Source organism: Amblyomma mixtum, chromosome 2 (genome assembly GCF_055824585.1).
Source record: "Amblyomma mixtum isolate Tamu chromosome 2, ASM5582458v1, whole genome shotgun sequence".
Classification (NCBI taxonomy): Eukaryota; Metazoa; Arthropoda; class Arachnida; order Ixodida; family Ixodidae; genus Amblyomma; species Amblyomma mixtum.
In genome coordinates this window covers 284348502-284374952 of record NC_143013.1, presented here as the reverse complement: position 1 = coordinate 284374952, position 26451 = coordinate 284348502, and the positions used below count along the sequence as shown (strand labels likewise).

The 26451-nt window shown below is 47.6% G+C and overlaps 1 protein-coding gene across 3 annotated transcripts in view; it reads right to left on the bottom strand.

Moving 5' to 3' along the window:
- Positions 1-2499: 2499 nt before the first annotated feature.
- The window catches only part of LOC149364309 (syntaxin-like), a 45511-nt gene continuing 21559 nt past the window's right edge, over positions 2500-26451 (bottom strand). The window contains exons 10-11 of one of the 3 annotated variants that reach the window (XR_016289170.1): positions 17009-17327; positions 2500-2954 (exon numbers count right to left, since the gene is read on the bottom strand). Coding sequence is in view for 2 of the 3 variants with exons in the window: in XM_089574250.1 (XP_089430376.1) it covers positions 17241-17327 (87 nt within the window). In the remaining variant the exon portion in view is untranslated. Of the gene's footprint in view, positions 2955-8641; positions 17328-22628; positions 25930-26451 lie in introns of those variants that run through there. The other 2 variants (XM_089574250.1, XM_089574251.1) reach the window with 2 other exon arrangements.

The window sequence follows — 26451 nt, the reverse complement described above, 5'->3', positions numbered from 1 at the left end:
TGGGAGTGCCCATAAAGTAGACATGTCGTATCGCATCATTGGCGCAGCCGCCTGTTTCAATATAGTACAAGTTTTGTAATACTCACTTTTGCGTTGATTGATGCAATGTCAAGCAGATTCAGCCGAGATGGCATAGCAGGAAATAGTGCTCAGCTGTCATCACGCACCCGTCACCTCCGCATTTGGGGCTCTGCCCAAGTGGCGCAGGCGTAAATGAACATGTCCTCTTATACATGGACACTTACAGACCACCACCTGATATACGCTGGCGCGCGATATTCTGTAGTGCGCATGCGCGAAGATATAAGACGAGATTGTGAGAAATGGTAAAGGCACGATTAACAGCGATGATTTCCAGCTTCTGCCGTGGCGCAATCGTTGGCGTTTTGTTTTTGAACGAGTGAGTGACTCGAATTCCCTTTAAACTGTGCGGCCTGTTAGGTTGCATTCTAACATTCTTTTAGTCTTGTTTTTCCAAAAGGAACAGTTATCATTGCGCATATAAAATTCATTCCCTTTAGGATGAACACCTCCCGCCAAAAGCATACAGCCCAAGGGGTTTGCCTGTGAGGACTGCAGCATGCCTCGTTATGGATCCTCAGCGACCGTAACCTCTCGAAAAAGAATGGCTTCGCGTCCTCAATCCTGCCAAGCTTTGGACAGCTAGATGTGCTCGGGAGCTCCGCTAAACACCTTAGAGGCAAACCTCTGGGGCTGTACACTTTTTACGCGGGCTGTACATCACCTTTTAGACAGCATTCTAAAATATTTTTATGCCGAAATCTCCATTTAAATATATTTGAAACGAGCCGGGAGGCAAAACCGGAAGTCTGTGCACTATACCGTTGCGCATGCACACTACAGATAGATGATCGCGCGCCGGCGAAAGTCAGGTGAGAATACGAGCCGAAGCCTTGGCAGCGTCGGTGACGCAGTAAGACAGACCCAGCAGGTTCAAGAGAAGAGGGCAGAACAGTCGTTTATTTCATTTCGCATCTTATGTACACAAAGGAATGAAAAACAAACAAAACAGAACGAGCCAAGAAATAAACAAGGTGCATAGAAGTGTCAAGCCTTGTATATTTTTCTGTTAACCCCCATTGTTCGACGGAAGACAAGCAGGGATTCCGTGGATAGGCATCACCGGATTCGCTAAATAGACGATTTCATTTTTTTTTTTTTCTGTCGAACAAGAATGCAGCACACCTAAGCCGTCGCACGTCCTACGCGGGCAAAGATTCATAGTTCTACACAACGACCTATACTCTCGCGTATAGGCACACACGGGCCAAAACAAAGAGAACCATTTATTTGTTTTCCTCCTTCCTTTTCCAAGAGAGAGTTAGCGCCACTTCCACGATCTTTCACCTTTGCACACATCCTTATAGATTTAAATAGCAAGCCGTGGGTGCAAGGCACCTGCAGAGGCGAGCGTGCCGAGGCGCCAGTCGGGCATATTGTATCGCGGATTCTGTGTTTATCTTGGGTAAACACGAAGTTTAAAATGTGAAAACGAGTGAATAATAACACAGGGACACCTAATTATATTATGTGCTGGCATTAGTAGCTGCTCATACCTTTACCGGAAGTGACGCCACTTCCGATCTCGTGACGCAACTTCCCTTCAGCCAATGTCAATTGTCCTGCTCGTTGACGTCACTTCTCTTCAGCCAATCAGCGAATTTCATGGCCGATGACAACTTTTTTTTTTTTTCCCGATGAGGCTTTTAATGCTATCGCATTAAAAATAAAAAACTCAGGAGCAAACGTCACTGTGGAGTCGCTCGACATCGCGAGAGTTGAAGTTTTGTTAGTGACATGAGCTGATAAATTCCGTCTCATTGTTTTTGCTTCTTCGTTTCGGAGAATTTGAAGGAGCGCTTTGCGCATGCGCGGTCTTTTGTCTCCTGGTGCATTGTTACCATTGAAAGACCAGTCGTTAGTCCAGTCTTGTCCTTTCAAGGTTTTCGCAGTGCGTGATCTCGCTGGTTTTCCCATTCAGCCACGTGCTACCAACAGGCCCATTTTTTTCTCTCTCCAAACTGGGTTTCGGAATCGTGTTTGCGACAGAGAAGCGCCAGGCTCGCATTCTCGTATGGCGCAAACGTTTTCCAGAAAGGCGCGACAGCCTATGTTAAACTCATCTTTAGCATGTCTCATCTTTTCATTATCTCATTTGCTGGGATGCCGACTAAGATGGTGGTGATAATATCGTGTCGAATAAGTCAAAAATCGATCTCTTGCCAGGTGCCCGGCAAGACCCTCTCCACGCGTTCACTCGCTTCAGTCTCTTCTTATAGCGTGGCTTCCAGTCTCTCCTTATCGCGTGGCGTCCGGTAAATCAGTGCACGTCTCCGCTAATACGTCTCCGGTGCGCTAAAAACATCTAATTAGAGCACATAAGTAGAGTGATGCGGCTGGCAACGACGCACTGCGGCTTTCAAACTGGTTGGTTTATTGGGTAGGTGATCCGTCTACTGCCGCGGCCAAAAATAAAAAAATACAAACAAGGTAACGTGTTTTTCTTCTCAAAAATTCGCTGTCCGTTGAACACTTCGACAGCGTGATTGACTAGACCCCTCGGCAAGCAACGTCTCGGAGCAAGTTTGATTTACCGCTCGGCGCATCACTCAACTCAGTGCATAAGCCGCAATGGGGTGCACGTACATAAACCGAAAAAAGATGCACAGTCAGTGGTCTCTCGCACGGAAGACGTGTACTCTGGAAACGGAGAGAGGCGCCCTCAGCCAGAAAGGTGCACCCACGTGACAAGCCGCCCAAGGAACTGTTACATGTACTCCTTTGAAATGGTCATGCGTCACATCCGTCGTTTACGCATCTTGTTTTTTTTTTTTAAACATGGCGCGACAAAACAAAAACAACACAAAACACTTGGGAGATCGTGTTCATATACATCCTCCTGTGTTGCAACCGCACACAGAGAACAAGGGTGCCTGCGAACAAAAATAAAAAAAAGTAAATGGAACACAGTTAAAACAGGCTGACTGTCAAGCGAAGGAGACTGTGGCAAGGCAGAAAACTGTTCACGCGTTAGCTACGTTACATAGCTATCCTTAATAATAACCATCACCAACCATCACTCCGAGAGAAAGACGGGGGAAGCGAAAGCGAAAACAGAATCACAGTCAGTATAGCAGAGTATAGACCCGCGCGGCTCAATACGGCTGCACACGTATCACTAGCGATCTCCTCACATCTGCTGCACGTATTACACACGCACACAAAGATCTCGTTTTAGACTAAAACCGGATGATTTTATTACAGAGACAGCCGCGCTTCTTCGGGCTGGACGACGTGGATAGCTCGGCTGGCGAAGAAGGCTAACCAAGCTATTATTACAGTCGAGCACCGAAACGAGCGATGTAACGTATAAGACGCCATCTCTTGACCAAGATCTTCATTCGTATTAATACCGTGCACGGAAAACTTACGACGGAGCTTACTAGCCAGCCGTGCCTGTTTCTTTTGCTTATTATTTATTCCTTCCTTCCTTCACGTTTTCGACAAGCACGAGAAGTTATTGTTTTCAATTCCTAACTATTCCAACAGGTATTTTATTGTGTCTTATATGTACAACCCGAAAGGCTTGCCTAAACACGACGAAGCCCGCAAAGCAAAGGTCACGGAACACGGCGAGACAGAAATGGCGGCGTCGTGTCGCGGCTCCAGCCGCTGAGGGCGCGCCAGTCGCAAGTTCCCAAGCGACGCTTCACCTTCGTGCGCGTGTGAGCACTTTATGGTACCGCTTCCTAAAAACCGCACCGGCTTATGGAATATTCCAACACAGATAAACGAACTTGCTTGTTTCTTTGTCTTTTTTTTTATACTCAGAAGAAGCAACTACCGAATTACGCACCGACCTCTTAATGAAAAATACGAGCTTGGTCGAAAAGAAAAAGGAAGTATTGTCTCGCCCGCCCCAAGCCATGCAGTTCCCAACAGTGAAACCACGACGCGATGCCCTCCAATGGTCTTGCCTTGCTCTGCCTTATTTGTATTTTTCGCTTTACAGCTCGGAGCGCCCCCGATCGTTAAAAATAAGAACAAACCAAACACGAAACTCGCAGGAAACGCGCGCAGACCTACACTTTTGTGGCCCAAGCGTGAAATCGGGCGAAAGCACGGGGTAAGTAATAATTGTGTTCTAGCAGACCGGGAATAAGCCGGTGAAGGTGCAACGCAGTGCGCACGCGTACAGTGGCTTGAAAGTGCTCCGCGCATGCGCAATAGCGCCGAACCCATACCGGGCTCCGTAGCGAGACCTAACTTACGGTCTACTCTACACCTCACCAGCAGTGGTTTACCGCGTAGACTGCGTGTCCCCATACAGCGTCCGGCATGGGCGAGGCGTTAGTGCGCGTGCGCCACAGCCGACTGCGCATGCGCCGCTGCGCGGCTAGCCCTTGAACGAGCAGATGCCCACACGGGGGAAACTCGTAATGTTACAAGACGCGAGATTGCTCAGTTTTGTTACAAAGGGCGAGGAGGTGCCGGCGGGGAGAGTGTGAGACGTTTCGGGCTCTCACGTGGTTCTCTCTCACTCTTTCTCTTACGACGCAGACGGTACACACACTCGTGTCCTCAGAAAGCGGTCGGTAAAAAAGGGAGTTCGTTGCTCTATGCGCGTTGCTCATTCGTGACCGTCGCCAGATGAAGAACCTGGTTACGCGTGGTAAAAGCTAGTTCAGTTTTTTTTTCTCTCTTGTCTCTACATGGTGGGCGCACTTACAGTCCACTTGTAATAGATTTACACTGACAGCCAGGGAAAGAAAAGCAAACAAAATAATTTCCTTATGAGTATTCAACCGAGACAGAATGTAGCAAGGAATTCTCGCTACAAGAACCTCTGTAGGAGTCTTAGTAACTCAGAAACAAACACACAAAAAATCTGGTCTCAACAATACCAAATAATATTAGGCTTCGAGCAGTTCGCACCAAATCTGCTGACGTCACGCGCGGTCGTAAACGCCGCGCTCCTTTCCTTTTTTTTTCTGTTGAGATTATATAAATTCAAATCCGTAAAAGCAGGAACAAGGAGTGCTAACTATTCGAACTACCGAGAATTCAAATCATGTTTGCTCTATGCTTTTCGCCTCGAAGGAAAACGAATACTTTGGAAAGACTTCATATCAAAAAGGAAAGAACTACGACGATTCGATTCCGCATCCGGAGAAATCGCACGTACGCTGTCATTATCCATGCCTAATCGAAGAGCCCAAACTGTCTCCAATGTCGGCCGGATGGCTCTTAAGATAACGAGCAACAACGGCCAGAACACTGAGAGAAAGAAGAGCCTCTTGCGTGGGCATCAACAAATAACAGTTATGAAACACAAATAAAAAACGTAGAATACGTTATTTTAGATAAAGCAAATACCGAACACGCCCTCTTGGTGCAGACCAAACACTTGTTGCAGAAAGCCCAATACTTCTCCTACAGAGGTTGCTCGTTGTAACGCCGTACGAGGTGGTGACACGCACACCGAAAGTTTTACAACAGGCGTCCTGTCCGAACTCTTCTGGGGGGAGGTACGCTAATATAGTTTATCTGTAGTTTGTGTGTGTGTTTGCTTGTAAGCGTGTTCAATGCCCACTACCGGTAACAAGCACGTGGCAACGAGAGTAAAACCAGACACTGAATTGCACTTTTGTCTTTTTCTCTTCCACAGTCAACTCTCTCTACAGGTATATGCCAAAACCACAACCGGTACCGACGAGCGCAACGCCGTGGGACGGCCACAGGGACACGGGACCTGCTTCACGCCACGCAAATCTGCGGCTACGCCAAGCGGCGTGACAGACGAAGAAGTGACGAAAAGATTTCTTGCCGGGAACGCGTTTTCAAACTCATTTGCCGCGCAATACAGAATCAGGAAGCTTGACTAGGAGCAAGGGCAAAAGAATAACGCGAGACTTATCGGTTTACCAGCGTCCACAGTGCGGAAACCCGATACTGCGTGCATAAACATGGCGCATGCTCAGGTTTGAGAGCGCGCACTCTAAACGCAAACAGTAAGTTGTCCTGTAGTTGTCCCTTTGATGGGAATGCACTGGGCGTATGCAAAATGCCGGCTGGTCGCCTCGAAAGGTTCACCGCTCTTTGGCGATGAAAAAAAAAAAAAAGAAATTGCCAGGTCAATAAATATAGCGCTAAAGCGTATTCAAGTGCTGATCACTATACTTATTGGGTTAGAATTGAGTCTACAAACAGCGTCCACCTAATGCATCGTATCTGCCGCTTTTACTGGCATAAACAGAACCCGTGCTTCCCTCCAAGTGATCACCGCCCACGGCACGAGCGAATGTGGTACTGGCGTCGGTTGTAAGATTGCCCTAGTAGTAACAACGAATGTAGCAACATCGTTTGATTGAGTAAAATCCGCTTTCACAAGGCTATCGAGAAACGATGTGGAACAAGGGAGAGGGAGAAGGGGAGAAAGAGGGAAACATCAGTCCCGAGGCTGGCTGATGGCCTCTGCAAGAACTGCATCCAGTTTGAAGAAAGAACAGCAGATGCGGCAATAGTAACGATTACTCAAATTCGCGGGTCTTGCGGCCAGCCTAAGGAAAAGACGAACCAGCTGTTCTGACATTTTCGGTGTCAAGACTGATGCTTCGGCAGCTCTCAAACATACGAATGGCACTCTATTACGCTCTAGAGAATGCTTGGCGCTTATTTTAATTTAGATGTGTTTTTACTGCTGAGCATGATTAGATTAAGGTTCTTCATATTGGTTTTACTTGCTTCCTTTCCTTAATTATTTTTGTTACGCGATGCAACTCATTGCTTCACTAATGTCGTCACTGCTGGCACGAATAAATATAAAGAAATCATTTGGGGAAAGTAACAGAAAAAATTGTAACTTCGTGACAGCAAAAGTCTCTTCATAAAGCATTCCTAAAATGAGCTGTCAGAAATTTATTCTGCCTGTCTTTTCTCAAACACAGACGGCTTCCGAAATCAAATCTATAACTAAGAACCTTCTCGGGCCTTACGATATTCAAGAAAAACCGGACTTCTTACAAGGCCACCAGCGGCAGTCAACCCCGGGTCGGAATGTTACTCTCTCCTCCAGTTTGCTTATTGTTTCGGGGGTGTAGGAGAAAGGCGGATACGGGACTCTCGTCCTGGAAGTGGGGAGACAGCTCAGAGCTGCCGCTGTGGAGTGTGATGGGCACGCGTGTTACGCAAAGTCGAGTACCATAATTATATTATATATATTTATAGACTTCGCGTCGAGTCAGAGAGAGAGATAGCGATAAATAGATTATATATATTTACAGAATCGCGCACCTATGTACACAAAGAACAGGCTCTCTCGTATACAAGAGACGAACACACTGACGAGAAGAAAAGAATCGGGGAAAAAGGAGAAAAAACATTTACAGCACTCTGATGCCGACGAACTGCGCTATTCTGTGTAACCTGCTGTATACAACACCGACGACACGGGCTCTGCAAAAAAGACGAACTGTCGCGCGCCGGACTGTTCCCGCTCTGACAACAGAAAGGGCAAAGATGCAGGGGGAGGGGGGGGAGGAGGTAGGGGGTCGCATCGAGGAATGCTATGAGAAGAGGATGCCGCCATTGACGAGAGCGGCGAAATATGCAGCTTCGTCGGGTGGCTGGGGCGAACGGAGTAGCGGCGGAGGTACAGAAGAGGGGCAATCGCTATTGACAATATTATTACTGTATCGTCACCGAATGACTGCGCAACGTCGTTCGTGTGTGTATAGCTTGTCGTCGCCCCGCCTGTTTTCTTTTGGCCTTACAAAACGGAGAACGTTCAAATAGCGAAGCCATTATTAAAGATTCGTCGGAGATGATGTGAGACGTGTGAACCTAAAGCGCGACGGACAGAGGACGCAGGGCAGAGACTTCAAGGCACAGCCAAAAGAGGCTCGAACGATTGACGTTTCTTAGTGCTCACCGAAAGAGTGATCGCTACAACTCAAACAGCGCTCAGTTGCGATTCAGCTTTCGAGAAGACTCCGCGGAACGGTAACGACAGGTGAGAAGACACGAGAACCACGGACAAAGCATAGACTTCCGACTCCTTTGCTGGACGTGCGTTACAGTTGGAAGTCTCTTCCAAACCTCCTAACTCCAGCAAACTGGTTGAAATTGAGAGCTGTATATGTGGATTTTTGTCTTTTATACCATTGTTGCTCTTTTTTTACCCAGTTCTTCCCGAGATTATAATGTGCATTAAGTAGACCACCAAAAGCATTATGACGGAATGGCCCGATGAACAGGGTTCTGTTTTAAATAAATACAGCTCTCCATATTTTTTAGCAATATCACGGCAACGTCGACCAGACGGTCGTTCAGCGGCTCATTCAAGACCGCGTTAGCGGAAAGGACGAGAGTGTGCGCATGCGCACAGAGCTCTTGCCGGATGCAGCGTCGTCTGCTCGGCTGTTCTGCTGACGTGACACAACCCCTGCTTCTCGTCTGTTTGCTGTTTCCGCGCAGACGACCAGCGCAGAAACGAGCAGTGGGGGTTGTGTCACGTCAGCAGAACAGCCGCTGAGACGACGCTGCACTGGCAAGAGCTCTGTGCGCATGCGCGCACTCTCGTCCTTTTCGCTAATGCGTCCTTGAATGGGCCACTGAACGACCGTTTGGTCGACACTTACATATTACTAAAACATTTGTAGGGCTGTAAAAAAGGTTTTAATGCTGGTTGTTATGCCGACTCTACGCTGCCTTTTGTCCAATGTTCGTCGTGCTTCACGTTTAGATGATCCCGAAGCCAAAAAAAAAAAAAAGAAATGCACGCAGCGGAGGGGAAACAAAAAGAAAAGCACGATCCGTTATTAAGAGCCAGAGGCTAAATTTTTTTACTGAGAACAACAACTGAATGGAGTTGTTCTCAGTGCATTTCTTTAACGTCAGTAACCCACCTACAGACTCAGTTTACTCCATCGAGTTGCGAATCAGGGACCGAACCATCCTGCTTAAGTATTCTCCACTAAAGCTAGCAAAAAATGCTCGCTTGATAGACTGTACATTCAAAGTTTGTGTTGCGACTATAAGAGTAACTAAACGAGTCCCGCTGCCGCTAAATCGAGAGCAAAAAAAGCACAAAAGTTCTCGTTGAACATGAAGGAGTAACCCGCACTAGACGCCAGCCTTTGTAGGCGACGCGTGCCATTTGATTTTTTTTTTTCTGCGGTGAGAGGTACAGCCAAGGGAAAGGCAGGTGGCGAGGAGGTGAGAGAAGGAAAGGGACCATATTGCTTGTGACGCGCCGCTACGTCATTAAGTGCAGAGCATTCTTCTTCACCCTTCCGGTCACGCGACCACTCCTTTCATTTTTTTTTTTTCATCATACATTATGTATAAGGAGAGTATGTACGTGTATATTCTATGTATATATGTATAATATAGTTGGTATAGAGTACAATAACGACAACCGAAACGCGAGGCAGTCCACTGCGGATAAGACTTGGGCGCCCGGAAAGAAAGAAAAAGAATCGTAAACGAAGAACAAGACAACGCAGTGTCATCGTCATCAGCAGCAGCAGCAGGCGCGCGGTACGCTCAATCGTCACTCATAGCACCATGTGGCAAAATGAAATGAAGATAAGGAAGCGGAAGTAGATCGGAAATACGTAAGCGTAGCGAGAGGGATTTGAGAAAATGAAAAAAAAAAGACTATAAGGGGGTGGTCGAACACCACTCGAATGTCACGCGGCGAAATATGCGCCGTGCGCTTCTGGAATTTTACGCTTCGCGGTACACAGAAGAAATAAGAATAAAATACCAATGCGGACATCAATAATGTAACTACAGCAGCGTCCTGGTCGCTCGACGAATTCCTTGCCCGGTGTACGGCACTGCGGTAGTGAATAGTTTACAAAATTGGCCACCTGTATTCGCGGGTATTATTTCTTTAACTAGTGAACGGTTCGAACATCGTGGTCGTTTCATTAGTTCAATGGCATATTGGTGTGGTCGTGAGTGGCTGTACGCATGGCCATAGGTCTGAAAGCGTTAAGGAAACACCGAATCAACCTTCCACTGATCGTTTCGCAAGTACTATGAATTCAGCCATGATTTGTCAATGTGCGCTAATTAGTCACATAAGCCTCGCAATGGCTATTTGCGATACATTACCATTGGCTCTTCACTTTTAACCGAGTGTTCCCGTTAATGATGTAGTTTACTTATCGATACTGGATTCCCGGCCTGACGAAGCTCTCAACGAGCTTCACATGCATCGAGCAACCAGAACTATTGCAAAGGCTATCCCTATGCACCAACTGGTACAAGATAGAAAGAAAATCAGTGCGTTTCAACAGGGATATGTTTCTAAACAATGCGATGTCGAGCAGAAAGAGAGCAACCCGACTGTAAAGCACGCGAGCCGGTAGACGCCATCGTATACCCACAGGAACGAGTCACGGGACTTCTTTTCTGCGTCAAGTTAATTTACCGAAGGTACATGCTTCGGAGGACGAAGAACATGTTAACGCCTCATGACAACGAGAATAAAATTGCGAGGACACGTTGGCAACTAAAGTGTTGAGAGGCAAAAGCCGAGGACACTATGCCGTGACGACTTCCGGTGGATGTGACGTCACACCGTTCCCGTGGCGATATCGATACCCAAATTACACATCTTTCGGGATCTTAAGTGTTAATTACGCTCAATTACAGTTTTCCATCTAATTTGACACAAATCCGGCGTTTTCCGACCATTCTGTGATAATTTTCACTATGCCGTGACGACTTCCGGTGGATGTGATGTCACAAGGTTACCGTGGCTATATCGACGTCTGCGTTACTTCGACGCAATTTTGACATTTTTGACTGTAGTTAATTAACTAATCATTCTACAGTCATAAAACGTGGCTTCTAGGTTTATTTTTTCCTCCTCTATCTGAAGCAACCACTTGTTTCCCCTTATCTTCTTTAGTTCCCGAGTTAGTACGCTGCCAAAGGTGTGACACCCTCTGCTAACGGACGACAGTATGAGCCATCAAAGGCTTTCGCCTTAATGACATACGTCTTCCCACGGTTGTAGTCCATCTCTTTCTGCCAAGGGCGCGCACACCGTGCAAGGAGTCCGAGGAACGGGGCCATGCAGAATAGGCGACGCAGAAGAAAACCGGACGAAAAACAAACGAAACGGAGTAAACGTGACGACAGATCAAAAGCGGGCGTACGGGGATAATCAACGTCCTTTTTTCCCCCATTATTTTACTGCGACGTCGAGGAAGACGCCGCTGGCAGTTTCGGCTTGTTTTGCTAAGACGACAGCCCGCTCTCGCTTCCCAGTCGGTGCAGGATCGAGGCGTGCTCGGTCGGCGACCGTTGCGAGATTTGAACGGCAGGGGGCAGGAGGCGGGGCGGAGGGGGGCACGAGAATAAGCGCGCGCGCGGTTCGCGTTTGTGTGTGGTTGAATAAAACGCGGGGCGAAAGTTGAGCGCGGCGAATCCCAAGTAACACGCTGCCCGCGCACCGACATTAAATCACAACGACTGGCTCTCTCGGTTGGCAGGGAACCAGGCCAATACGCACCGGGCGCCGCTTATGTTAGTGAAGCCACTGATCAGACACGTTCGCCACCGAGATGACGTTCGGCGACATCTTCAAACAGTACCAGGAAGACACCCTTTCTGGGAGCTATGACTGCCAGCGTCCTGAGGTTGTTTCAGATAACGTGCCAACAAAATATATACCACTGACTAAGAATACCCGCCTCTCCAATTCCACTGACAAAGAGATGGCTTATTTTGCCCCTGGTTCCATTTGCTCGGTTCCATTTGCTCAGCTCAAGAAGTTCTTGTCCTGTATATTGCCCATTACACAAGATGAACTTTGTGGCCATTTCCTTTGATTCTATTCTCGTCACCCGGAATTCCAAAAACATCAACGAAATGAAACACTGCCATGGGTATATGCGTCTTCGACCCCCGTAACGAGATGAAGACAAAAGAAAAAAATGGAACTGGCGCATAATCATGACTGCGTAACGATGAGCGCGGATGGGCCGTACAGGCAGGTGTTGGACTTATCGGTTTTTTTATGTTTTGAAAATTCGGTGGACTTATTTAGGTATTTATTTAGAGTACTGTTTTCGTTTTTTTTTCCAACGAATATTATTTTCTATGGATAATTCCGTTTTATTTTTTTTCTCTGATATGACGTGCAATTCTCGTGCCGTTCAAAAGCACTATTTTTCTTTGTCAGCCTGTGCATTCGATTTCCCAATAACTGAAACACAAATGGTTGTTAATTAGAGGTGAGGTACTTATAACTGAGCTCGCAGAAGAAAATACTACCGCCAATAATAAAAGTAACCGAAGTTAACTCGAGAACGCACAACTTTAATTCAATAGTACATCGTCTCACAACCCAGCTGGTTTCCAAACATTGTTAATTTTCCTCTTGAACCAAGTGTAACTCCTACTTGACAACCACGTAGCAACGTCGTGGGTGTCAAGGATTTAAAACCGAATTTGAAAAATATAATTCGGCGTACATTTGTCGTTTTCTTTTTAAGTTAGAACCGAAAAGTACAACCCCTATCCATATGTTTGGATGCAGCGTCAACGGACGAATCCAACCCACCTGCACGTATCGAAACGCCGGTAAGGTACGCGGTGAGGTATCGTCTAAGCTTCGAGTGGCGACGTCGGCATGTAAGGGGCTCCGTGTTGCCAGACGATGAAGATCAACTGACTCCATTCCATGCGTTGCCCCACTGGCGCGCTGCCAAGGAGAGAGTTATTAGCCCAATCATCGATAAACAAAGACGAAATTAAACGCCCAGCGGCAGTATCACCGCATTACACGTCATCTCCCTTTCGACGAATAGAAAGGAACGTCTTTATAGTCGAATGTGTTCTACACCCCAAGAGGAACAGCAGGGGGCAGAAGGAACTAGGACAGGCAAGTGCTGTCACCATAGCGGCGACAGCATGCGAGGCAGCTTTCAAGCCACACCATGTCCTTTTCGTTGTCGATCAGCCGACCGGTATCGTCGGCTAAGGAGGCAATGGGGTGAGCAACAATGGGAGAACAACGAGAAACAGACCATATATGGACGCTTTTCTGAAAGTGCCACGCGAACCAAAGAAACCATCTTAGGTATACACTATCCTCTGAACGAGGGGGAGAGTGGGAAAACCTCCCACCTCTGACCAGAGTTGCGACAAGTCTCGTCTTTGTCTATTACCGCTGACTTTATTTCGGGGGGACAGACGCAATTTCTGCTGTTCTTAATGGGAGCCCTACCTTTAGTGCCGGTTGGAGGGGGAAGTTGACGAGGGGGGGGGGGGTACACTCATTTTCGTCTGGTCCTCCTTTCGAAACATTGTTTAGCTTTCTCTCTCGCCCCTTCTTCATTTTGCGCCTCCTTCTACACTCTAAACACGAATAGGCCTATATTGGAGTGAAAATGGAGTAAACTGCCCTCTCCCACACAACCTTGTGCAAGAAGGTTGCGCGCTAAAGGTCATGAGCTTACTCCCTTTTTAATCCTTCCTGTTCACAGTGTATACTAACGATATTACAGTATTAGATCCTGCGCCTGAACAAACAATGAAGAGTGGAAAAAGAAGAAGGCGGGAAGAGAGGGGGGAGGTTAAGCAGAGTAAAATAATTCCCATTCGCTCTTTTTCTCCAGGGGTATTACGACCCACCGGGCTAACAAACACCCTATTCAGCCTGCCCGTGCGTGGTACGCGTGTTACATGGAATTCCGCCGCCACTGCGCATGCGTACGACCACGCGCTCACTGCCCGGCCACACCGCTGATAAAGAGAGAGGGGGGGCGGAGAGGGTGAGGCGCACACGACGAGAGACAACACGCGTAACAGAGAAACACGTATAACGCGGCACGTCATCGTGTCACGTGATTGTTGCTGCCGAAAGAACGGTCCCGTCGTCACAGCCCTCGCTCCCTCCTTGACTGCCCTGCGTCGTTCGGTGTATAGGCAGAATTTGCTGGCAGTCCGTAATTCTTCCTTTCTTTCTCCTTACCACCGGTCGCTGTATGTACAAACCACCCCGCACGGTGTCGCCACGGTCGCCAGCGCAAACGCTAACTTGGTAGCAACGATCTAAGACCGCTGGTGAAGCTACACGACACGATGACTCTAAGGCATGGAGGACCCGCCCAGGAGGGGTCAGCGATGTCCAGCGCCGTGCCGTCGCCCGTCCTTCTTAGCAACGATGCGAGTCGTTGCAGGGAAGACAAGCAGCTTTACTGAAAGATATCCGCAGAGAACCGTTCAAAGTCTGCCGACAAGGTTCGTGCGAGGTCGAGAAAGCGCCACGTTTTGAGTTGACTCGGAGTTAATCTGCACGTTCACAAGCGGCTGTGCTGATACATAATATGGGAAAACACCGCCGCGAAGCTCTCGCACAGACCCATTCAAGCCACAGCGTATGTAGTGCGACGCACGAAGGAGTAAGCGCCGTTCGTCGCGTTGTATTGCTTTCCTTTTGTTGTATTTGAATGCAGTAAGACAAAAGACCTGTTAATTAGTATAGCCGGGCACGAGACACAGGTGTGTGAGACGCAAAATGCGGCACAAGTTCCCTTCCATCGCTCCCAAGAAAGCTGACGTGGATCGAAGAAGCCTCGGAGCAGCAAGCGTGATGACACAGAAGTGTTCGAATAATTGAATCGGAGGTTATTCTTCGACAGGATTAAGGTTTCGCGCAGGAGACTTTTTTTCTCTCTGCCTGCTCCACAGTGTCCTTTCTCAGCCCAGATTTTCATCTGACAAGAGGTTTGGCTTTCGCGGCGCTCATAGCGAAGAGGGCAGTACGAATCGTCAACCTCAACTGGTATCAAACGTGTGACGTTTCGCGCCAAATGGCGTGACGTCACCAGCATGATGCGAAGCACTACGACCTCACTATGGAGGCGCCACCACACTATGGTGACGTCATGGTGCTTTGAATCATGCTGGTGACGTAACCTAGCCGCTGCCACTTCCGTTTCACGTCAAACCATGGAGGAATGAAAGAATTCAGAAGAGGCTGATACGTCACATTTTTTGAAGCCGGATGTGAAGCCGGCCGTGAAGCCCCCAACCCCCCCAATACTTGGCCGCTGTCTCAGCCAGCTTGCGCATGCGTAGCAGGCAATGCAGCAGACGACGATGCTGCATCCGACACGGCGCAGCTCGGATAGGGAGGGCCTCTCCTGAGCTGTCCTTCCTCCATGTATCAAACCGATTCACTAACGGGGGGCATCTAGGTCCCGTAACGACATTTACGCTACGCCGCCTTCAGAAGCCGTGGTCTGACACGAACCTTTGACCGGCCAAAATGTAGACCTAGCTCTCTCCTGCACAGACACGCAACAGCACCGCGGGACGTGGCGACAGCGCGGCGCCAGATTCGTTCACCTTCCCCGAAGACGCGCTGCCCCGTGCCACACAAAGCTCGCTACGTCTCTACACGAGGAGCCACAGAGAGAAGACCCGTTAACCCGATCACACACACAAACACAAGGACGCGCGCGTGCTTCGTTTCTTGTTCGTCCGCGGGGAACACGCTTATTGCCAGCACTTCAGTGAAAAAATCACAGCGACTGCTATTCACGCCGGTGTCGACCGAGAACGCAACAGCGAAGAGCAGGTGTGTGTTTTCCTATATTACACATATATAGACACATGGTGGGCTCCACGGGAGTGTCTCACGAACCGGGAAGTAAATTGTAAGCGAACGGCTCGAGAGCAACGACGTATACTAATAAAAGGCCAGAAGCGGAATGCTACGAAACCACTCGCTTTTAGCCTTTTTTTTTTTTGCTCATGTCGACAAGTTTCCCGCGCTTGCGGCCAATGTTTGCTCGTCACATCGAGTTACACGAACGGCACAGAAGAGAAAACACAATCGGAATGTAATCGGCTTGTTACAATACGCAGGCTATTTAGAATGAGCACGAACGTATCTCGCGTAGCCACTATGCGTGGGAGCCCAAGAGGAGACCCCCTGATGAGTCTAAACACTTCCACACACACACACATAAGCGCGTTTGTCGTTTCTCTTCAGTTCAGAACGTCCAACTTAAGTTTAGGTGCTTAAATGGCATCGAAAAGCAGCGAAGAGAACTATACGGCGATGCTCCAAAGAGGTTCAACAGTACACACACATCTGCGAGTAATGCACAGTAGGCCCAGTGCTGACTATTCGTACACGCAGCGCGGAGATTGGTTCGCTTTTCCTAGTTTTCTTTTTTTTTTTCTTACTTGTTCTATAGCCACCGTCTTCCGTCACACCAAAAAGTGTGAGCGCCTTCACGTAAGAGGCGACCACACATGCACCATGGTCGCGGAAGAGCGTGCCACATGTAAGGATTGAGAAAGACAATGTCCGTACAAGAAATGGCCAAAGATGGGAGGACTCCTTTAAGCCGCCTGGCTACAAGGATAGAACCAACCTCCGAGCTTCGTCTCTCTTGTAGAGGGAAACAGTTTTTTTTTTTCTTCTTCATCTAAGCAGCACCTCGCATCATTGAAACGTGCAGCTCTTCCGCACCAGAGACAAAAGCGACGGGCAGTAGCAGTCTGCGCAGCTCAGCCTCCGTCAGAGCTCCCTGCTTGCACGAAGGAGACACGCATATACACTTTACACCCAGCGCTTTGCGGCGACAGAAGGCCAAAGCTGTGACGAAGGCCGGAGCCAACGCAGCCTTCTGCCGTCCCTTCGGCTGCAGTCCGGAAGAACGTTGAGGAAAAACTCTTTTAAAGAGTGCAGCACTCCGTCCCTCCCGCTATCATCGCAGCCGGTTGTGACCGGCCCTGTCTACGTCCGTGCCTTATTACAGCTGCCTGTCGGCCTCCCTGTGGCAGCGCACGTCTTCGAAGCCACCCGTACGGGCAGTTCCGCGCACACGACACACGTACAAGCGGACCCTTTGAAAGGAGCGAGAACGCGCGCATCAGCGGAGGAACTCTGGTACGGCTACCGCGTGTGGACAGCAAAGGCGCCGTGGCGCATGCAGTAGTAGCACACCGATCGGGAACAGCCATGCGCAGGCGCCGCCACGTCCCTTCCTGTCCTGGTCGTCGTCGTTGGTGGGGTCTGCGGGGGTCTGTCTGTGGCGGATGTCTCCGGTCGTCACTGTCCTCCTCCTCCTCGTGGGGGATGATGCGCGGGCCCCTCTGGGCGGACAGAGCGAGAGCGCTGGAGAAGATGGAGGGGAATTGCGGGGCGCTGTGCCTCCTGGGCCGGCCGGGGCCTGTCCTTAGGACGACAAGCCCAGCCAGCTGCCGAGGGTGGACACCAGGATGATCACCAGGATCACCACGCAGATCAGGATCATGATCTTCTTCTGCGGAGGGACGAGAGAGAGAGAGACGAGCACAGGCAACTCAGCGCACGGCGGGAGTTTTGTAAAAAGAGCTCACGGATCTCAGACGAGAGTAGACGCAAAATTCTTCAAGCAAGCTCTTGCGCCCTGAATATATCGCAACGACATGATGGTCTTTCATTTATTTCAATTGCACACTTCTTTTATTTTTCGTTTTCACGACGCCACCGCGCATACGCTAATGGTCAGCATATATGACCCAAGACCAACGCGTTTTGAGGACCCAGATGTAGCCGACTGATAATCACGGTCTTGGCACTTCAGCTGGCGTGACCTTGTACGTCAGCCAGCCGGTAATATGGCTGGACTCTACAGGACCGCAGCGGTGGCCTAGTTGTTTGAACATGAGACTCGCATACTGGAGGCGCGGGGTTCGATCCCCAGTGCCGCCGGGTAACCACCGGTGATACAATGGGCGCAATTGCTTTCACTGGCCTGGTGCTTGGGAAATGGGTCTTGGCCCCACCTTGTGTAGATGGAAACACTTAGGACAAAGCTGCCCTTAGGCCGTTAGAATTCATCATCATAAACATGGATGGACCCTAGCTCAGGCTACACGATTCTTCCGCTTTTGTTACACTGACGAAGTGCCGGCGCCTATCTGCATAAGCGCAGTAGGTTAACGGTCGCTGTTCTTATTGCAGCTGAAAATCGCAAGCTATAGTGCTATGCCTTATGCAACAATTGCGAGATTATCGCTTACTTTTCTGTAATTTGTTTACTGAAGACCGGATGCATCCATAGCCTTTCCAATGGTCCACGTGGATGCACCTGTTATGCAGGCTGAAGATTCAACGACAGCGCAGGCGACCTACAGCAGCGAACCGGCTCGGATGCGTTTTGACGACCTCCGACTTCCACAGATTACCTCACGTACTACGGTGCGATCATCAGAAGTTAAAAACGCAGACCTTTTGAGCTATTGTACATTTTTCTGTTACTCTCATGAAGAAGGTTATGTACAGGACGCCTGTTCCAATCCTGTGGTTGCGGGTGTCATGGATGGTCAAACAGCCTCCGTGCCCTCTGGAAATTGGCTGCCGCTCTTGTCCGAAGAAGCGCTCCCATCGACCACTGAGATCAAGGCATCTTCAAATATGCCTCTTCCCAAAAGCAATCGCTTCCCTGTTCTCGTATTAGATGACGACTTCCCTGGACACCCTTCACCTTACCTTCGTGCTCACCATTCGAATTCTCCTCGGCAGCGTCCCTGCGCTCAAACGGCTCATCTTGGTGCGTCTGAGGCCCCACCAATCGTGCACCGATTCCATCCCAAGCACATACCTCGAATGAAAACACAACTCCAGACAATGCCACCGCAGAGCCTCGTTACAATCTATGGTCGCATACAACTCAAGAACGAAGATGCAAATGGCTCTCAAATGTGGTACTCTAGTCATTGTTGTCGACCAATTGTCAGGACGTTGCGGTTAATCCGACTGATCCATTGCGACTCCTCTTGTACCTGCCAGCCCCCTGCAATATCATGCTAGCAAGTAGAAGGGGATTCCCGAGACATCATGACAGTCAGTCGACGCCACTGGCTGAAGGGCCCTCTTTGAGGGGCATCTGACGCTTTTCTTGGGTTGTATCCGGCTACAGAAGAGCTCACTGTACGCCAAGAACAGCGTCGCCCTCGCACTAAATTGGTTTTTGAGGAAGGGAAATGGCGCAGTATCTGACTCGCATATCTCGGTGGACACCTGAACCACGCCGTAAGGGAAGCGAGGAAGAAGGGAGTGAAAGAAGAGAGAAAGAGTTGCCGTAGTGGAGGTCTCCGGAATAATTTCGACCACCTGGCGATATTTAACGTGCCCCGACATCGCACAGCACACAAGGCGCCACTGCGCGTGTGCAGAACGCCATGAGGTCGCCAGGTGGCGCCACCTGCCCGTCAGTTGCGTGCACACCTGCCGCGCCGGGACCAATCAGCGCGTGCGCAATGGTGATAAATTGGTTTTTGAAGAAAGGAGATGGCGCAGTATCTGTCACACATTTCGGCGGACGCCTGCACCGCGCCGTCAGGAAAGGGAGGATGGTGGGAGTGAAAGAAAAGAGAGAAATCGGTGCCGTAGTGGAGGTCTCCGGAATAATTTCGACCACCTGGGGATCTTTAACGTGCACTGACATCGCACAGCACACGGGCGCCTCTTGCGTTTCGCCTCTATCGAAACGCGGCCGCCGCGGTCGGGTTCGAACCCGGGTACTCCGGCTCGGTAGACGAGCGCCTTAGCCACCGAGCCACCGCGGCGGGCGCAATGGTGCCCCAATAGTGCCCCTCGGAAGCGGATCGCGTTGTGCTCTCTATTCTCGATCCTGCCAGCTTTTCGGTGGTCGCCGCTGCTCCAGCCTACATGGGAAAGAGAAGCTCATGCGACACGTGCGCCACAGAGTGGTGCAGTAACGTTGCTTCGCGTGCGCTTTTCTAAAAGGGCGCCCGACGGCTAGAATTTGTTGTGCCGTCGCTCCGAACGTATATGTTTTCGGAATTTTAAGGAATTAATCACTACCGGCCGGCTGCAAATCTCCATTTGCAACCAGGCAATTAACTGTAATAGTTGAAAAGTTCAGTTTACAAATTAGTTAAGGGCGCATTAAAAAGTGTACTCAATATTAGTTAAAACAAGCCTGCTAGTTAGCATGTCTTAGCTGTATTCTGATGTACTACTCTGCTGACAATGCTATGCCGAAAAAAGCACTCTTCTAAGTCAGAAAGCCTTTTTAAAAATTGTGTAGGCTTAGGTGAAACACCCTGTATAACTTGCACACGCGTTAGTACATGCCACTTTTGTGCTTCTGCATGTACCTTAGAAACCATACATATCTTTTCTACAAAATGCGTGAAAAATTTTCAAATGCCGAAGCGTGCTCCTTCACACTCATGCCGCACTTGTACCTTTTGCACAAAACAAATGTAAGTACATGGCAGCAGCATCCAAGCTTGAGACTAGTCTCCGAAGGCTGAGGGTGTACCACCTTCCTTGGAGTCTTCCACACAACAGTGGTCAGGGAAGCTAGCACTACCAACCTTGTTGGCCCAGTAGGAAAATCTATAGCTTGGTTTGGTTTATGGGGTTTAACGTCCCAAAGCGACTAAGGCTATGAGAGACGCCGTAGTGGAGGGCTCCGGAAATTTCGACCACCTGGGGTTCTTTAACATGCACTGACATCGCACAGTACATGGTCCTCTCTAGAATTTCTCCTCCAAAGAAATTCAACCGCCGCGGCCGGGATCGAACCCGCGTCTTTCGGGTCAGCAGCCGAGCACCATAACTAATTTCTCATTCTGATGTACAGTACCAAGTAGGAAGGGGTGGGTGGCTTCCAAGTACACCGAGTGTTCATGTTTATGTTCGTCAGTTTTCGTAGAAAAAGTCACAACACTAATCCTAATGAAACTGAACCAAGTATACAAGTATATTTCTGCCTGTCATGTAGCATCAAGTTTCTTACATCGCCACAGCACAGCTTTTCGCAAGTGTTTGCACATTTAAACCACGAAACTTGTATATACTTCGAAAAGGTGCCCCGCATGTATAGTGCTCCAGAATACTATACCACATGCAACCTGCCCCTGTATAGTCCACGAGTACTTTCTTATGGCTGCTTCCGATCTGATAAAAGTTATTACAGCGAGCAATTTCAGATATTCCGAAAAAAAAGGGAGTTTGAAATCGAAAGACACTCTTCTCAGGAACAAACTGAGCTGCGGTGGATGTCGGTTACTAGAACAGTAATCATTACTGTACAGATAAAATTCAACTAAAATTCAATAAACTTTTAATTAACACAGTCTGGTGGTTAGTGTAGACGGGGAGTTCCGACGTTATGGGCAATACAAAGCCAGATAAGTTTTTGAAAGAAAGAAAAAGTCATCCTCTAAAGTTCTGCTGAGCAAAGAAGTTAGGTGCGTTTTCCCGCATGAAACTGAAACTGTGCTCATGAGGCGTGCAAAACGCGCGGTGCAAATGCAACGTCCGCCAATGACGTGCTGCAGTGCCTGTAGTGCCCAATTCGAACTGCGGTTCAATTGTACCAAGTTGTGCACATTCTTGCTTTGGCGCTTGATGCAGGGAAAAGGACAGTAATCCCCAACTGCGTGACCTTTATTTTTTTGAGTGACAATGCAAAATAAAGTGAAAACGGAGCAGGCAGTCCGAATTCGGCGCCTTAATCATTTGTTCCTAATAAGATTCTTTATTTCAAACTCCCCATTGTTAAGAATTTATGAAAGTTCATTGAATTATACACTCGGTATATACCAGCCCATGGCTATCCCACAAGGGGCACGTACAATGAAAGTGGCTTTTTTCGGTTTGTATGTACATGTGTGAGTGCACGCAGTATAAATATGGGCTTGCATCGTAGTAATACCGGTGGCGGCGGCTAATTAACTTTAATTGCTAATTAACTTTTTAGCTACTACATTCAGGCACCTGCTTGTTTAGAAATTTTTTGTTGGCCATTAGTCACATCCATAACATTTTAATACGACAGCATTTAGGTCAATGTTGTGCAAAAACTAGCGGGTTTCGCCATAACGAAATCCCCTGCCTGACTGGTTGAAAGGGTCGGGATGTCATCAGCACCACCTAATTTAAAAATATGATGACTAGAATGTTTGAGCACTTTCCACTGGATTACCATAAGCGATTATACTAACCCCACCCATTCTTTCACCTTAATCCACCCACTAATCCCCATAAATTTACCTTAATCTTTCCACTAATCCCCACTAGCAGTGTTTGAGGACTAGTTGGTTCATGTTTTCAAGGCAGAATACTTTTTAGCACAACACATAAAGGGAACAGGATAGAGGCTATGTTTTAGTGCCTGTCCTGTCCCCTTTATATGTTGTGCTAAGATGTAATCCATCTTGAGCTAATCCAGCTTAATCAGTTTTGCTTGGTGGGCCTAATTAAAAAATTTGGGAGGTACTTTGGAATGTTTAGGCGTGGGCCAACTTTCAAATGCTCTTGCATTTTCAACTTTAAGAATGTGGTTAAGAAGGCGTAAGGTTTTTTCTTTCGAGAAAAGTGGATGTTGCTGAAGACTGCAATGAAAAGAACAGTTCTTGATTCCCTGATAGCAACATGTGATGGCTACCACTTCCCAGTCACGACAATTTCCTGTTTAATAAAGCAATTCGCACCTCTTTCCAACACTCTAAAATTTAATTTGAAATGAGGGAACAAATGAATAAACATAAATGCATCTAAGCGAAAGGAGACAAATGCCAGAAAAGAATCAGAAAACGACCAATAAGCACATAAAATGTATATTTACGTATTTATATATATGCACATATACTTTCCATCTTCTGGCGCGAGAACCGCCGGTTATTACTGAAAACCGGGAAAAAAATTGATGCCAAAAACACTAACACAACATTTTGGGCAAAAGGAGAGATAAAGCACCCATCACGCGCTAAAAAGCTCCAAAAGTAGGTACAACCGTTTCCTAAAAAGGAAAAAAAAAGAAATGAATAACAAGCTGATGGACACAGTAAAGCCACACAGATAGGCCACAATATTTTGAGTAAACATGTCACTTTAAACGACCAGCCAAGCCAAGTGTAGTCTGACAACTTCCAATGAAGGAAAAGTACTGTGCCAATGGCAAAATATACCTGCAGCTACAAGGCATGACCGCTGGTATAGCAGGAAGGATAATTGAGAAGGCAGGTTAGATTGGTAATGAGCCCTCACGCAGTTGCCTTGCACTTCTTTCGTTTTTTTTTCTTCGGAGAACAAGTTTCACGTGTTCTGAATTAGATGCAATAGGCACGTCAGTTATATGAGCGACAAGCATACCCTGGTTTCTTCAGGAATCGCAGATCTTCATAAGAGCTAGCTGGCAACACTGTTTGTATCCTCGGGGCTAATAATGCACTACACCTCAAGGACAGTGTACAGCCACGCACAAACTACGTTCCACTCCAGGTCACAAGCTCAAGCAGACCAAACACTGCCATTGCCACCTTTCTAAAGGCACTTGTTTCAGAAAGCTGCTGGCAAGACGAGCAGCTATTCTTTTGTATTGTATAAAAGTTAACGGCCCTCTTTCAAGTGTAATGCCCTACACATCACGCAAAGAAACTCAAGACATTGCAGCCTTATTTCATGCGAAAAGTTATATTTTTGACAATTATCTCTGCACAGCAGCGCAACGTCCACAAGGAACCAACCCCAGTAAACAACACATGTAGGCAACTTGTAAAACAAAAATAGAAAGTAACGTCAACGCCAAAGCGTGAGCATCGAAACAAGTTAGTTTCATCCGTTGGCTACAGCTAACATGTGTAGCACTGTGCACTACATAACAAATGAATTGAGGATAATACACTCTTAGTGGAGGCTCAGGTGTCTCCTTTTGAGACAAGATTTGTTCACACTGGCAGTGCCAAAGATCACCTCTGTGTTTTGTGCATGGAACGCATTGGAGCTGTTGGTATGGCCAGCCAAACCCCGGCTGCACAATACCTTTGATTCCCATCATATGGATACCTGCACATGTGGTAGTACTCCTCCAATACATAGGCTCCAAAGTAGCAGTCTTCAAAGCTTATACAACACATCACTTTTCACGCAAAAGTGACACAAAAAAGATTAGGCATACAAGAGAAATCATGTAAAATTTAGCAACACACACACACAGACACACAAACAATCAAAACTGTCAAAAGCAGCGAGATAAAGGGGTGAGACTTAAACACAAGCAAGCTACTGGATTTCTGAGGTTACTATAACATGTGAATCAGTCATCTGGAGGACTGCTGAAAACACGCGAGGCCATACCAGCCCGGTCACAAAACTATGACAGTCACTGAACAAAACGTGAAAAAAACAGGCTGCCTTGTCGACCTTGTAATGCGACTAGCAAGTCTCAGTGCGTCCAAAAATTGCTGGCCGGGCCCCCAGGAGACCACAAAGCACAAGCAGTTGTTTGTTGCTTTGAGGTACGTCGCATCAAGCAGCTGAGGAAATGGTACTGCTGTTCCAACTCAATTTCACGTTACCAGTGAGCACGCTCTTCAAACAGACCACTACGTTCGATGCCATATGTCTGAAGCAGCAGCAGCAGCAGCACATTTGGCGAATGAATACATTATACTAGGGCATAAGTTCAGTCTTCCTGAAGCCATCATTCACTCAGCTCTCTCGAACTAGCACTGTTGTGCAAATCGCTAATGCATTTCTGATTACAGTGATCATGCCCAAGTTACTTTGTTACTTTATTATGAGCTGCAATCATTTAGGATTGCTGATTAATTCACTTCCGGTCTCAATCTTGACATGGACAGTGCAAAGTGAAAATCACTTTTTCTCTAAACTGCTGCTCTCTTCTCGGGACAAAGGTAGCACTCTCATTCTACACCATTCTAGCTCAGCTGCAGCCAACCGCACTGGTGAAAGTTTTTGAACGCTGCTTTGCAAGATCTCACGCTATGCAAATAACTGTGGTGTTTGGAAAATGACAGCCAACTACAAAACCATTCAAAAGAGTAAAGCAAGGGAGAAGAATCTTGGCATATTGAAAGAAGTTTTCATAGCAGTTGGTCTATGCTTTCAACGGAGGTGTGACGTAGTGCAAGTCAAGCACACGCGCCTAGCCGTGTGCTAGGCGCGTGTGCATGACTGGAAAAAAGAAACTATACTATAACAAATTTGCTGCATATGGCTCCTTTCTTTAAAAAAAAGATAACAAAATGTCCAAGCTGTAAAAAGGGTCTAGCGCTCGCACGTGCACCAGATTACAGCATTACTGAGCCTAGCTACAATGGGACCAGCTAGTCTAAAGTTCGAACCCTTGTCATGTATCTCTGAAGCCTCACTGCCACCCGACAAAAATTAACCCAACGAAAGCAGCATACACAAGCAAAAAAAAAAAAAATGCCCCTTTTGATTTAAGCTCGGCACTTCTACCTCTAGAAAGCCATCCATGCTCGTGGTTCAAAGTGTTCTTTCTCAAATTCCCACTAAACGGAAACCAAAACACCAAACCAACTGCAACACGTGACAGCCAATTCAGACTGCGAACAGAGCAGAGCTGACTGAAAGTTACAAACCCAAGCCTCTTGCTTTCTTACATCTTTTCTTGCATGCCCTAAATGTCCCCGCAGTGTACACAAGCAGGTCACTCACTTAACCATTGGCAACCGACTTCATTAAAAGAAGCAGCAGCAGCAACAGCTGCAGCAGCATTCTTCAGAATGGCTCAAACAATAGAAGCGAAGTGAATAAACTGCAAAAACAAATACAAAAGGAAGCAAGAAACACAAAATCCTTCAGTACACAGCATGGCCAACTGCAGGCACTTGCTCTTGTTGACGGGAGAGATGAATGTGCGCAGCTAGGAAGAAACGGCAGTCTTGCCAAACAAAGCAGCACACCGTGGCGAGAGCGTCTGTTCGCACATTCTAAACTCGCAGCCTCTTCCTTCCTTCCTTCTTGTGCCGGGCGGTGGCAGTTGTTGTTCTGGTCCCTCACGCCAAATTCACGGCAAGGATTATAATTATAATGATGAGTATCACAGCCACGATGGATATTATAATTATACATTTCTGGACGGTGCAATAGCGATGACATCACGGTTTCGTTGAGAAGAACCAAGCGGGAAATGGCAACAAGGGGGCGGGGAAGGCAAAATGAAGATCATGGGGAGCAGTGGTGGGATTGGGTAAAAAAAAGAAAGGAAAAACCAAAAACACAAATGTAAGTCATTGAAAATGACAGCACAGAAAAAACCAAGTGACAAACAAAATATATAATGAAACATAAGCAAATCAAAACAATGAAACAAATCAGCTCACAAATTTAGTAATAGTAATTCATCTTGTTTTGTAGCTCCTCCACAGCATGTCTGTGAAATGTACACGAATATGCTAGGGCAGAGAACTTGCAATTACTATTCATTACTATTACACTACTACTGCAGTACTATTACTAGTGAACAGTATAGTGAATGCCTAGAGACTCCAATGAGCAAGCATCACATGGAAAATTGTATGAAATTTAACAGTGTAACCGATTACCATTGGATCCCAACAGCACTAATAAACTTTTTCAGTTTGTAAGAAAGCCAA